The 14,512-nt window shown below is 36.0% G+C and overlaps 3 protein-coding genes across 3 annotated transcripts; 2 read left to right on the plus strand and 1 right to left on the minus strand.

Annotated features, from left to right (window-relative positions):
* Positions 1-2,663: 2,663 nt before the first annotated feature.
* Positions 2,664-4,241, minus strand: LOC133528771 (transcription initiation protein SPT3 homolog). The gene has a single exon (XM_061866231.1). It carries the CDS (start codon positions 4,091-4,093, stop codon positions 3,149-3,151), a length of 945 nt encoding a protein of 314 aa, XP_061722215.1. The 5' UTR covers positions 4,094-4,241; the 3' UTR covers positions 2,664-3,148.
* A 125-nt stretch (positions 4,242-4,366) lies between these two features.
* On the plus strand, positions 4,367-7,180 carry LOC133528773 (iron-sulfur cluster co-chaperone protein HscB). The gene is made up of 3 exons (XM_061866233.1): positions 4,367-5,246; positions 5,560-5,645; positions 6,797-7,180. The coding sequence occupies exons 1-3, from the start codon at positions 4,981-4,983 to the stop codon at positions 7,099-7,101; spliced, it is 657 nt and encodes a 218-aa protein (XP_061722217.1). The 5' UTR covers positions 4,367-4,980; the 3' UTR covers positions 7,102-7,180.
* On the plus strand, positions 7,163-11,785 carry LOC133528772 (trypsin, alkaline A-like). Its single transcript, XM_061866232.1, has 4 exons — positions 7,163-10,211; positions 10,347-10,542; positions 10,931-11,186; positions 11,304-11,785. Exons 1-4 carry the CDS (start codon positions 10,154-10,156, stop codon positions 11,610-11,612), a joined length of 819 nt encoding a protein of 272 aa, XP_061722216.1. The 5' UTR covers positions 7,163-10,153; the 3' UTR covers positions 11,613-11,785.
* Positions 11,786-14,512: the final 2,727 nt, after the last annotated feature.

A 14,512-nucleotide genomic window follows, 5' to 3' on the forward strand; every position in this document is an offset into this window, starting at 1 on the left:
ACAATACAATATTATGGTACCATCGAGCTGATTTGATGATGGAGGCAGGAGGTGGCCATTATAACTCTGTGATAAAACAACGCAACCTAATTCCGTTTGGGGTTTTAGAATTGTCTCGATTAGTATTAGTTGCGTGTGGAAAGAAAAGTACAGTCAGCGATAAAAGCTTATACTAAAAATGAAATTTTTGCCAAGAACATATGTTACTTATAAACTGAAATAGATGTCATATCCTAATTAAAAAGTGACCAAGCCCTCCAGAGGCCAAGGCCCAAAAAAGGTGATGGTCCTGATCGATTTCAGCCACAACGACTGTGTGCTCTGGAGTAGGCAATTTTTAGTTCGCGTTATTAGGGTGTAGCTGATCCACTCTCTGGTGCGCCGTTAGATACGCTCACGTACCCTATTTGCCTGCTAAATACTCGAGCGCATTTTGGCACGTCAGCACACCACCTACATAGTTGTAGGGAGTTGAGGTTGGCGGCCGAACCTAGACTTGACTTCACTTGCGTAGAATTTGTTGATCCTCAATTAAATCAGCCCGAGCATCGGGATATCGGAACGGAAACCACATGTAAGTAAACGTAAGACAAAGTAACACTCTGGAGGCTGTTTGTCACAATACCCACCTATACTTTTGATCGAAGATAAATAAATAAATAAATATTATAGGACATTATTACACAAATTGACTAAGTCCCACAGTAAGCTCAATAAGGCTTGTATTGAGGGTACTTAGACAACGATATATATATAATATATAAATATTTATAAATACTTAAATACATAGAAAACACCCATGACTCAGGAACAAATATCCATGCTCATCACACGAATAAATGCCCTTACCAGGATTTGAACCCGGGACCATCAGCTTCGTAGGCAGGGTCACTACCCACTAGGCCAAACCGGTCGTCAAGAGAGAGATAAGATGTTATTTATACCTAAAGCAAACGAAACTCAACTGTCACTGTCGCACTAATAGGGAAGAGTGATAGAGAAATTACTACTACGGAGCGAGCGACTACGGAGCGTTAACAATTGGCATGTTGGTTATACGAGCTTTGCATATAAGCGGCTCTGTTTTACATTCCAAGTGTCTCATAACTCATAAAAAATTAGGTTCCAAACTTACCTAGGGACGACGATGCCTTAAAAACCGAAGGTAGGTATTATCTTGGTTTTTCCAAACACATGCGTATAAAATTCGAACTGGGTTGAGACAGTTTAACTTCTGCCTTTATCACACGATTTTTTCTTTATTCTACTTTACTTATTTTAGATGATCTTAAAATGCCTAGTAAGTACTGTTAATACATATTAAAGAATATTTACTTAATAACTATTTCCTTTTATTTATGACTTAATTTTGATAACGAACTGACATAAATAGACAATGAAGTCTTGATTTCAGTTACAGTTTTTTTTTTCACGCTGATGCATAGAAATAAAAGCGAAACGTTTGAGATGTCTGTACCAAAGAGTAAAGTAAGTATATAGGAAAAGGGAGCCCCCTTGAATCATTTTAAGGAAACTAATTTTGAAGAGCTGTCTCTATTTTGTATCCGAAACTAGCTATGTATGTGTGCTTGCACATCTACTACTACTACTACTACTACTATACATACTTTATAGTAATGCAAGTATATGTTTATAAGTTTATTGCTTTCAATTTGGTATACAAGATAGTAATAGACTAGGAGTTGTAAATACTTGAAGCTTCTGATTCTATTTGGAATTGTTCCGCCGTTGAGCTGTACCGCCAATGTCACTTTCGGCCCGATTCGAAGAATGAGATACGATAACGATAAGTTCTGGTTTAGATAAGTTCTCATTTAGATATCGTTTGTATGTCGTATAATTGAGAGAAGCAGCTCATCGATTCGGGCAACCAATGTCAATTTGCCAATAGAAATATCGTAGATAGATTTTATTGGGATCACAGCGGAATCGAAATAAACGTCAATTTTGACATGTCGATTAGTTATCGATCTTTTAAAGATCTTTTCAAGATCTTAAACGTCGAATCGGGCCTTGTCTCTGTGGCACGAATATAGGTACCCGAGCAAGCGAAAGATCCCATAATTGAACTACGAGCGTAGCGATTAGTTAACAACGTGGAATCTTGAGCGTTGCGAGGGTTTCAAGACACGAAGGTTAAACAAATTTTGCCACCGAGTGAAACACAATTTTTTTTACCACACCAACGCGAAGAAAATACTAACTGTAAAATGTCAAACCATATCAAATCCGAATGAATGGTAAGAAATATTTATCATTCAAAAGTAATTTCTACCAGCCAACATAAAAAACAACTCAAAATTCGCATTAGATTACTTTTCCACACCTGTGGATTAAATGCTACTTTCTCATCAGTTTTTAAACAATCCAGCTGGTGTGGTGAAAAATATTTTTTGTACTTTTATAAATAACTAAACTACCTAGCATTATACTATGAGACAGTTCTAGAGTTAATACCAAACTACTAGGGAGTACTCCTGGTACTGTTTTTCTATACAAATACAGTACTGGAACCAGGAATTCCCCGTTCTCACCATACAAACTCTGTAGCAGAAGCATTCCCTATAAACTTCTCTTTTAAAGAGTTAAAAATGTTGTAGTAGGTCTGTTAAAAGGGTTGTGATTCAATAATAGTAACAATGTGCTGTGCAACATTTAGTTTATTAATTGTTAATGTAACAACATGCTTGCCAAACAACTGATGACAGTCAATTGAGAAATGTTTTATTGAGAAATTCATCTCCACTTTAACTTGGGTTATACAATTTAGTAAGTGATTATGAATTATTATGCACAGGACCTACAGTAATAGAATTGCAACTTCACAGAAGCCCAATTTAAAATGAAATTTTAATCATATAGCGCTAAAAACATTGATATATATCTAAAGATGGGCCTTTAGGGCACTAAGAATGGTGCTAATTCAGCATGTCACTCACAAATTTGAGCCAATTGTGCAGCCTAACACAACTAGTTGCGACCAATCGCATGCGTGATGCGAACTCATCAACCAATCGCATTATGGCATTAGACTGCATGATTGACTCAAATTCTTGTGCTTGACACCGCTGTACTGGACCTATTCCTGTTCTTAGATAAACGACAATGGCTAAACATAAGTATTTAATTACAATATTAGATATCTTGTAGGTAAATCTATTGACATGTTTCTATAAAATAACCCATTCATGCCAGTCCTTGGTGAGAAGTATCTTCTCAATGCTTCTCTGACTTCTGCCACAGTAATAGCCGGTACTCCTTCATACCCAGATTTAATGTAAACCGCATTGTTCAAACTCAATGGGTTGCAGAAATGCCCACCTTCATACTTACTGAATGGATCACCATTCTTTTTTTTAGCATCTTGCCTTATCAAGAATACTGCATCAACTATTTCTGCCACCGTTTCATATGCTATGAAACATAATACTTCAAGTGCAAACATGGTAATCTTCAATTCTTTGTTTGGGTTTATCCACCGTTCCAATTTTGCATAGCCTTTGACTAATTGATTCCCGGACCGAAAAGAACTACATCTTGCTTTATGGTATGCTTCATACTTCTCAAAGGACATTGACTCAGTCAGTTTTGCAGCTCTAACTTTTCTTAAATAGTCTATAGTATCAAATTTGATCTGGCTTACTTCATCAAACTCATCTACTTCTTTTATTATCTCTATGTGTGTCCGTCTTTTTCTTGTTTGAGGATCAATATCATCTTCTAACATTAATGAGTTGAGAGTCTCTGCCGTGGTCCCTGAAGGAACTTGTCTGCCTTTGTCTAATGTGTCTAACTTAATTTGGTAGTCATGTAAGCGTTTCAATTTTATTATATTTTTCCGCATTAAATAAATAATATCATAGTTAGAAATAGCCTTTCCTCCTCTTGCGATGCATAGCGCCCAAGCCTCTTGTAGCATAGTCCGGAGCTGTTGTAAAACTACATTTTCGACAAGAACCACAGTAGCAGCATTCGGGTTGGGATTGTCTCCAAATCCATGCATCATGTTTGAAATTTCCTTCTGAAAATTGGTCCCCTCGCCGGTAGCATCGATTGTGAAATAGGATACCATTTTTCGTTAAACTAAATACTTTGAAACAAGCAAACATGCACTGTTTGAATTGAAGACTGAAGTATTTGATAAGTTTGACATAACATGATTTTTTTTTTTTTTTTTTTTTTTTTTATTACGAGCATTGGCAACTAGGCCATCAGCTCAAGCATGAAATACAAAAGTAACATAAGTACTTATAACTAATTCACATAATGACATAACATGACAGTCATGACATTTCAACATGAAACAGCACAGAATAGGTAAAAGTATCAATAGCACGCTGTCCTTTAATCTGAGAATTGTTATAAATAATGGCATTAAGTAACTAAGATTTTTTGTTACATTTCTGCCGAAACAGATGTCTAGTAATGTCTAAAATTAATTTTCACTTTATTGGGACAAGACAAAATGATAAAATACAGTAATATCTTCAATATTTAATCGAAAAACTTCTTTTGTTTATTCTTTTTTTTTGGTCCATCTGGACAGGCTAAAGCTCTAAGCCATACTGCCTTGTCATAAGTAGGTTTTTTTTTTCTTTTCAGTAAGTTCAATCCAGTAAACGTCTTCAGTAAATACTATTCATAATAGGTCAGTTCCAAAATCAATGTCTTCAGTAGTTTTCATTTTCGTAGTACTTTAAGTAAAATGTGTCTCTTCCAGTTATTTAGTCATATCCAAAAAGTTACATAACTATTTTCCCAAATAGACAAATCCTGTAATATTCTCGTAGCAATGTTAATATATATTGTTTATTCAATCGGAGCAATATCTAAACGCATAAATGGACAGTGACAGATATCAGCTGATATTTTGTAGGTTATGTTCGACTGAACTTTGCAGCTTAATGAGCAATTGAGCATAGTGCCATAACACCAACACTAAAACGTAAAACGTAGAAAATGAATATATTACGATTGATACCCCTTAAGGGTAACTTAACATTGGGCCAAACGTGTTACTTATCCTGTTGGTCATGCGGTCAAGACATAAAACAACTAGTAGAAAATTTGTTTTGCTCAAATTGTAAATCGCTTCAACAGCCTTCGAAAGAAAACTACTTCAAGATTTTGGGAGTGTCTGAAACATATGATCAAGATGAAAATGAACTGGCTAAGAAGTTCAAAGAACTGCAGAAATACTTACATCCAGATAAATTTGGCAATAAGTAAGAAAATACTGTTATTTTCATGTGCTTGCATGCACTTTTGGGTGTCAAAATGAGGTGATAATAAGTTAGGGAAACGTCTCACGTCATAGGGGGCCTTTATATTGGATGACTAATAGGATGAAAAAGATATGAATATTTTTCATAATTATGGTGTTATTACTGTTATTAGAGAGGAACGACATAAATAATACTTTAGTTTTTTGTTTAAACGCAATGTGCCTTATAATGACACCAAATTTATTAAACTATAAAAGCTACTTATATACGTAGTAAGGGCTATGTGCTCTGTGAATATTTATATATCTTTCAGACCAAAAGAAGAGCAAGAGATATCAGAAAAATACTCCTCATTAGTTAATGAATCATACAACATCCTGCTGAATCCACTGACAAGAGGTAACTTTTATTAATTTACTTATACTATCTATAGATAATATCTGATACTTACATATACTTAACACATTCACTGCCGGGAACCCACCTGGTGGGCGCTTGTGAACTTTGTTCAGATGCTGGACAACCCGCTGGACGGGTTGTTTTGTACAGCTATAGACCACCGGTTTCTGGGGTAGTGCGCCGTTTTTTGTCTGGCAGTGGATGTGTTAATTTTAACTGTGTGTAATTTTTAAATAAAGAAATTTATGGATTTATTAATATTGTATTGTATGGACTAGTTGTTATATGGCTAATAGGCTGCACAGGATTAGCAAACTTTTGAGAAGAAGATCCAACAACAGTAAATAGTTATGAACAGTTCTAGGAATATCAAAAACCGGCATAAGTCTTCAGTGGCTTAAGAACTTTTTATTAAGAAGTTATGATTTTTTAGCAGCTTGAAGAGCACCAATCTTACCTTTAAAGAGCCACATGCACTTGTATGAATTTCTGATCTAACCACATGTGCCAATGTGAATAGAGCCCGAGTTAATAACAACTACTAATTCTATTTTAATTTTAAATAAACAATTTTGTTTACTTTTTTATACAGTCGAGTTCATAAATATGTATTAATTTCTTCACCTTAATCCATTGTAATAAGGTGAAAAATGTTTAACTCAGTCTCACTGTCAAGCATAATAGTTATTATTAATTCTGCAATTTTGCACGCCATGTACTTTACGCAGTTTCTACCTGTGGAAACTTGTAATTGGCTTACTGTTTTTATTTCGAAACCTATTTTGTTACATTAGCTGTAAGTTTTCCCAAGAAAAAAAAAGAAAAAAAATGTATACATATTTATGAACTCCACTGTACATAGTGTTCATTTGTCTTTCATGTTTTACTTATGACTCTCAATTGCTCAAAGGTTGATTGAAAGAGATAAGTTTGCCTTTGTACATTGCCAACTTTTTTTTATTGTATCTTTACATACGTACATACATTATCTGCTGAAAGTAAGTGCTTCTCATAAATCATTGTATTATTGCAAAACTTAACATCTATGTAAGATGTCAAGGTGGGTTGTTTGTGCTCTTTCAATTCCGGTTAAAATATTTTTTTTGAAATATTAGTTTCAATAAAAGTTTTTAACTTGGCTCATTTTTCAGGAATCTACATGTTACAGCTTAGCGGAAAGGAAATACCAGAAGAGACCGAAGTAAAAGACCAAGAGTTTCTCATGATGATCATGGAGAAGAATGAAGAAGTGGAGAATGCTGAGACAGAGGAGGAAATAATGAAACTCAACAAGGAAAATAAGGAACTGATGAATCAATTGCAAAAACAAGTTTCACAGGGGTTCCATAATGGAGATCTAAAATTGGTTCTTAAACTTTTAAGTCAAATGAAATATTATACTAGTATAGACCAGCAAATACAAAACCTAATTAGAAGTAAAGGAATTATTAGATAAACCTAAATATATGTTAAATACATCTTTATGTAAAATATACTAAAATCAAAAAACATAATAAATTATGATGTTAGACTTAGACTTTTCTCATTACTTTGACATAAATGTTATATAGGTACATATTTATTTTATTAATTTATATATTGTAAGGGGAGACAGTCTATCTGAGGTGGGGAATGTAAATGCTCGAGGTAGATTTCTGATAATATTTAGTTATATTTTTTCTTTAAACTACTAATAGAAATATTGACTATCGTATATGCTTGCCTCTTTCAGAATGAATCGCCTGCGGATCTTTATTCTTTCAGCAGGGCGATACTTCTAAATTCAAATAATCGTTGCCAGTTATCTATATTATGAAGATAATAAAAACAATATATGTTATATATACATATATTTATATTTATTGATTTTATTATCTGCATAAAAAGAAAAAAAATACGCAACTATGTCTTAAAAAAACTAAACCATTAATAGGTGTAGTCAGGGGGCCTACCGCGAAAATCGAAATTCGCAAATTGCGGGGATCTTTCTCTTTTACTCTCACTAAGACGTAATTAGGGTGACAGAGAAAAATGCCCGCAATTGACGAATTTCGTGGTTATAGCCCAGAGGGCCTACCGCGAAACACGTTTGACATGTTTTCTCCCTGTCACACTTATGTACGAATTTATAAGTGCGTCAGAGAGGCAACACGTCTAACGTGGTTCGCGGTAGGACCTCAGGGGGTGTACCGCGAAAACCAAAATTCGCCAATTGCGGGGATCTTTCTCTTTTACTCTTACTAAGACGTAATTAGAGTGACAGAGAAAAATGCCCGCAATTTGCGAATTTCGATTTTCGCGATAGGCCCACAGTTCCCAGACATATCAGACGTGGCTTAGGTTAGGCACTGTTCAGAGGGCTTACCGCGAACCACGTTCGACGTGTTGCCTCCCTGTCACGCTTAAGTACGAATTTACAAGTGCGACAGAGAGGCAACACGTCGAACGTGGTTCGCGGTAGGCCCTCAGGCATAAGAAAACACGTCTATCGGCTACGCCGTGCTTGCGCCGACCACGCGACAGTCACGCCACTCGCCGGTTAGTTCCCTACGCAGCAAAAAAGGGAAACCAGTCAAAACTGAAAACGAACTGTTATTTGTGTGTGTAGTTGATGATAATGTGTTTGATTGAACATGGGGTTTGTGATTAAGTTAAAAGCATAGTAAATACTAAAGTAGCGGTACTTATTGTACTTAAGCTTATTAATTTATGGAATCACAAATTATAGTTTGCGAAGACATTTCCGTCAGTAGAAAAATGCGAGAAATTTAAAATTCTTAGGCAAGAAGAGTGGTCCTCTCATCGAAAATTTGAATTTTGGCGCCTTTTTCTACTGACGAAGTGGATTTGCCAGAGTTTAACTATTATGCGATTCTATTAAATTTTTGTAGGCCTTTAAAACTCTTAACTGTTCATTTGATTTTATTTTTAACATGGAGTGACTGCAAGCTAAATACTACCTTAATACGCTTACTTTAATGCTCATAATTACTTTTTTCCTACCCTTACCTCGAGCTGGTATACATCGTCGACATCCAATCATTATGATTGATGCTCAGTAATGATCTGCCTTACTATTTGCATAAATTATACTTCACCTGACCAGTTAAGATACTTACTTACCTACTCATACTCATACTGCCTGTTGCCTAAAACGTTAACTGTATTGTTATAAACCAGGAAAATTAGTTTTTTTTTTAAATAAATTTATAAAAAAACATGTCATTGCTATCTCGCTAAAATTATTATTTATAAATCCGTAAATTAAAATCGAATAAATGATATTTTGGCTAACCATTTTATCACTGAAGATAGGCAGAATTCAAAATTTCTATGGATATGTTTTAAATTTGCCGCCTAATTTACGGATGGATATGGATGACTTGATTAGGTATGTTTTTAGTGCTGGCAGCACACACGGTCACCTAAGTATTCTGTCTTTTTCATCATCCAACTGAAAGAAATAAGCAAAAATAATTATTCCGCGCATGAAGTTTATTGCGCGAAATAATTATATTCGACTTCATGCGCATGAAAATTTGTTTGTATATGTACTCAGATACAGCCACTTTGTTAGTAGAAAAAGGCGCTAAATTAACATATTCTACGGGAGGTCACCATAGAAACCCTTGGAAGATTTTAACAACTGAAGGCGCCTTGTCTGTATTTTTCTGTGCAAAACAGTTTGCCGATATTTTGCAGGAGAGGGGCAAATGTCAGTCCATACAATACATGACCATTGGTTGAGGTTTTCGACAGAGGGGTAAGCTCTTAAAGGCGACTCCGGCTGTTAAATCCTCTACTTATTTTTTTTTTAATTTACCGCCTTTTTCTACTGATAAAGTGGAATAGAGATAACTTGACAGCATATACCAAACTGGTGGAAATGAGTCCGTTGTATTGTGGACGTTGTGGTCTAAGCACGCATCTTGAAATCTTGAGCCTTAGTCACCTGCCTCCGTTTTAGTCATCTTCTAAAACACCACACATTGTTCACATTGAGCTTAAGTGGCAAAGCCCTATTTATACTGCGGGCCTACCTATCGCGACCACCGAATTTCGCAAATTGCGGGCATCTTTTTCAGTCGCTTATATTAAGGCATAGTTGGAGTAAAAGGAACGAACGATGGCCGCAATTTGCCAACTTCGATGTTTGCGGCATAGGTACCCTTAGAACTTGCTTCTAGAGAAAATGAAATTATTCTCCGGTATTATATCTATTCCTCTTTTTTGGAGTAGTCATGTAATTTAAGTTTCGAATCTTACTTGCTAAAGACACAACCTATTTTAGCTAAGCCGAGCGGAGTCCTATTCTATAGCTATCACTCGTTCATTCCATTTAATTGCCTACAAGTAAAAGCGTCGTTAATTTTACCAAATCACTCTTGGATCAAGAACTCTCACTCCGTCTAATTCGTACGGGATGGGTCATAAAGCAAAAGAAAGTTATTTATTTAGCTATGATTTAGTATGTTATGATAATCTGCTAGGCGCGCTTGTATGTGAAAATGTGTGGATTCAAATACGTGTTAGTGGTACTTTTGGCGTTGCTTGGCTACAATAAAGGTAAGATTTTGAACTAAATTAAAAAGGAGTTAGCAATAGAGATGAAATAACACTAACAACACCCATAGTTTTCTCTCATTTTCATGAAAATCAAATAGGGAAATAACTAATGTATGTACTTATACCGTTTTACAGTCTGCACCCAATACCACCTCCGGATAGTAGGCGGCGCCATCACGACCATAGAGCGGTATCCAATCGTGGCTCAACTCCTGCTGGATGTTTGGGGCAGACGCGAGTTCGTCCAGCATTGCGCAGGAGTTATTTTGACGTCGCGTCACGTTATATCATGCGCCCATTGCTATCAATACAGCGCTGGAACGGGCCTAAAGTAAGTGCGAATTGTTAACTGTTTTACTCAGTCAGTAAGACTTCTTAACGATCTTGACACTACCTATATATAGCAGCTTTTGATAGTGGCTCAGCTTTTGGTACATCTCGCGATTGTTGACACTTTCTGTGTTAAGGTCTAGCTAAGCTAATACCGCGAGATCAAAACTAAAGCACGCCTTTAGTTCAACTATAGGCACGACCAACCAGCAGCACTGTGTACTGACACAGCAGATGCGTATTTGCAGCATGGCTCGATATGCACCCGTGCAAGCCGTGCTGGAAATGCACCCGGTGTTCACTGCTCTAAGCACCTTTACTTACGGGTATTAGTACTTGGTGATGAATGTGATGATGGTCTGACTGTAATTTGAAATTGTGTATTCCAGCTATACTCTCCCAAAATACTGGAAGATTCGCGTTGGCTCATCCTTCCGCAGCCAAGGCGGGATACTCCACAAAATCAAAACCATCATCATCCACCGAGACTTCAACAAGTACTACTACACCAATGACATTGCGGTATTGGTTGTCTCCAGGCCTTTTACTTTTGGGCCCGGAGTCAGACAAGGGACTATTGCGAAACTCGGGAACGAGATCAGGATGAATTCTTCGTGTACCGTTGTTGGATGGGGAGCAACCGAGGTATATTATATATCGTTTCTGTAGCCGCTTATGTAATATATGGCTTTAGAACAAAGCTGGACCATCTTTGCACTAATTACTAATAGGATAAAAAGGAGATTTTTTTCTTTCTTTCAGAGCACTGGAATGCTGTCAGAACAGTTACGTTACGCCACAGTTTACACAGTTGATCACAGACTTTGTATCTATCGATACAATAACATTATGGCCAAAATATCAGATTCGATGCTCTGCGCCAGTCATCTAGACGTGGGCGGCATAGACGGGTGCTTTGGAGACTCAGGAGGCCCCTTGTTGTACAAAGGAGTGGTCGTTGGATTGGTTTCATTTGGATTCGCATGCGGACATGCGTACTATCCAGGAGTATATACTAAAACATCCAGTTACACGGATTGGATTCTTAAAACAATCGCTACTTATAAGTAAAATATTCATATTATGAAACTTTAATCACACATATTTTTTTCCTCAATTTGCTGATTATATAATATATCCTATGATAAAAATCAACACGACACGTAACATTCATAAAAAAAAAGCGGCCAAATGCGAGTCAGACTCGCCCATGAAGGGTTCCGTACCATTTATGACGTATTAAAAAAAAACTACTTAGGTACTACATCTCGTTCTAACCAATTTTCGGTGGAAGTTTTCATGGTAATGTATATCATTTTTTTTTTAGTTTTATCATTCTGTTATTTTAGAAGTTACAGGGGCGGGGGGGGGGGGGGGGCACATTTTACCACTTTGGAAGTGTCTCTCGCGCAAACTATTCAGTCTAGAAAATAATGATATTAGAAACCTCAATATCATTTTTGAAGACCTATCCATAGATACCCCACACGTATGGGTTTGATGAAAAAAGATTTTTTGAGTTTCAGTTCTAAGTATGGGGAAACCCCAAAATTTATAGTTTTTTTTTTCTATTTTTGTATGAAAATCTTAATGCGGTTCATAGAATACATCTACTTACCAAGTTTGAACAGTATAGCTCTTATAGTTTCGGAAAAAAGTGACTGTGACATAAACGGACAGACTGACGGACATGACGAATCTATAAGGGTTCCGTTTTTTGCTATTTGGCTGCGGAACCCTAAAAAGGTGCTTGTCGATATAACAAAAAAAATCTAAAGGGGCCTGATTACCAGTTCGCCGGACTAGGAACAAAATCTCCATATACCAAAAAGTGTCCGACAAAAAACCATAAATAGGTGGCGCTGCAATACCTAGAATACATGAGAAAAAAATCTAATCATAGACAGCGCACTTCACTCCGTCAATAACGCCTAGGTTCTTAGCTACTCTAGCGCTACTCTGGAGATATTTGGAACTATTATTCATAGCTGACAGCTGGACACTTGCAACAATTCTGCCTAAGGAGTTTCTGTTCCTTGCCTCTACCTTCCATACGCACTGTGGGCTGAAATTCGGCTTTCATTGACATAGAAACCGAAGTTGTTATTTTTACGTTTTTTTGATTAAAATAGGTTTTGCCCAGCATTGTTATGGTAACCTATGAATTTTAGACGATTTGGAATGAAAATTGTGGAGTTACGATTTTTTTTCAAAATAAATGTATGGAGCAGGAACAAGAAATCATCATTACTCAAGAACCGCAAAACAAACCGTAATATCCTCGCAGGTGGTTATACTACGAATTATTTGTGATTTTTTGGCATACTACATATATCCGCCACGGGTGCGGTTTTTTTTTTAAATCATTAATTGTTTCTATGGAAAAAGCACAAAAACCAAATTCAACATTTTAAGATTATTTTGATTGAAATGGGTTTTGCTCAGTGTGTTTATGCTAAGTTATAAGTTTCACACGATTTGAGTTGAAAATGGTAGAGTTATGATTTTTTTTTCAAAAAAAATGTAAGGAGCCGGAACAAAATATCAAAATATCTCAAGAACCGCAACAAATACGGTAATATCCTCGCAGATAGTTATGCTACGAATTATTTGTGATTTTTTGGCATACTACATATATCCGCCACACATTTGCCATGTTCCGGCTCCATACATTTTTTTGAAAAAAAATCAGAACTCTACCATTTTCAACTCAAATCGTGTGAAACTTATAACTTAGCATAAACACACTGAGCAAAACCCATTTCAATCAAAAAAATCTTAAAGTGTTGAATTTGGTTTTTGTGCTTTTTCCATAAAAACAATTAATGATTTAAAAAAAAACCGCACCCGTGGCGGATATATGTAGTATGCCAAAAAATCACAAATAATTCGTAGCATAACTATCTCCGAGGATATTACCGTATTTGTTGCGGTTCTTGAGATATTTTGATATTTTGTTCAGTCTCCTTACATTTTTTTTGAAAAAAAATCATAACTCTACCATTTTCAACTCAAATCGTGTGAAACTTATAACTTTGCATAAACACACTGAGCAACCCATTTCAATCAAAAAAATCTTAAAATGTTGAATTTGGTTTTTGTGCTTTTTCCATAGAAACAATTAATGATTTAAAAAAAAAACCGCACCCGTGGCGGATATATGTAGTATGCCAAAAAATCACAAATAATTCGTAGTATAACCACCTGCGAGGATATTACGGTTTGTTTTGCGGTTCTTGAGTAATGATGATTTCTTGTTCCTGCTCCATACATTTATTTTGAAAAAAAATCGTAACTCCACAATTTTCATTCCAAATCGTCTAAAATTCATAGGTTACCATAACAATGCTGGGCAAAACCTATTTTAATAAAAAAAACATAAAAATAACAACTTCGGTTTCTATGTCAATGAAAGCCGAATTTCAGCCCACAGTGCGCCGCGCCGGACGATATCGGCTTGTCAGTTATTCGCAAAAGTTGGCAAGCGCGTTAAAAAGTTGTGAAAGTTCCAATTTCCAACAATAGGCTTGTTTCCATCTACAAATCTTAGGGCAGAATAGTAAGTATCCCAATAAATTCTTATGGATTATAAGAACATGTTAAACTACCTTTAGTAAATTCCTCGCTTACAATTTTCAAATATCCCGCTTTTTAGGAGTTGACTAGACTGTAAAAGAAATTTTATTTAGCTGTGGCAACAATTTAACTGTACTGTTATGGAAGGTAGAGGCAAGGAACAGAGTCTCCATATACCATAAAGTGGTCGATAATAAACCATAAATAGGTGGCGCTACAATACCTAGAATACTTGAGAAAAAATTTAATCATAGATAGCGCACTTCACTCTGTCAATAACGCCCTAGGTTCTTAGCTACTCTAGCGCTACTCTGGAGAGATTTGGAACTATTATTTATAGCTGACAGCTGGACACTTGCAACAGTTCGGCCTGAGGAGATTCTGTTCCTTGCCTC

Source organism: Cydia pomonella, chromosome 20 (assembly GCF_033807575.1).
Source record: "Cydia pomonella isolate Wapato2018A chromosome 20, ilCydPomo1, whole genome shotgun sequence".
NCBI lineage: Eukaryota > Metazoa > Arthropoda > Insecta > Lepidoptera > Tortricidae > Cydia > Cydia pomonella.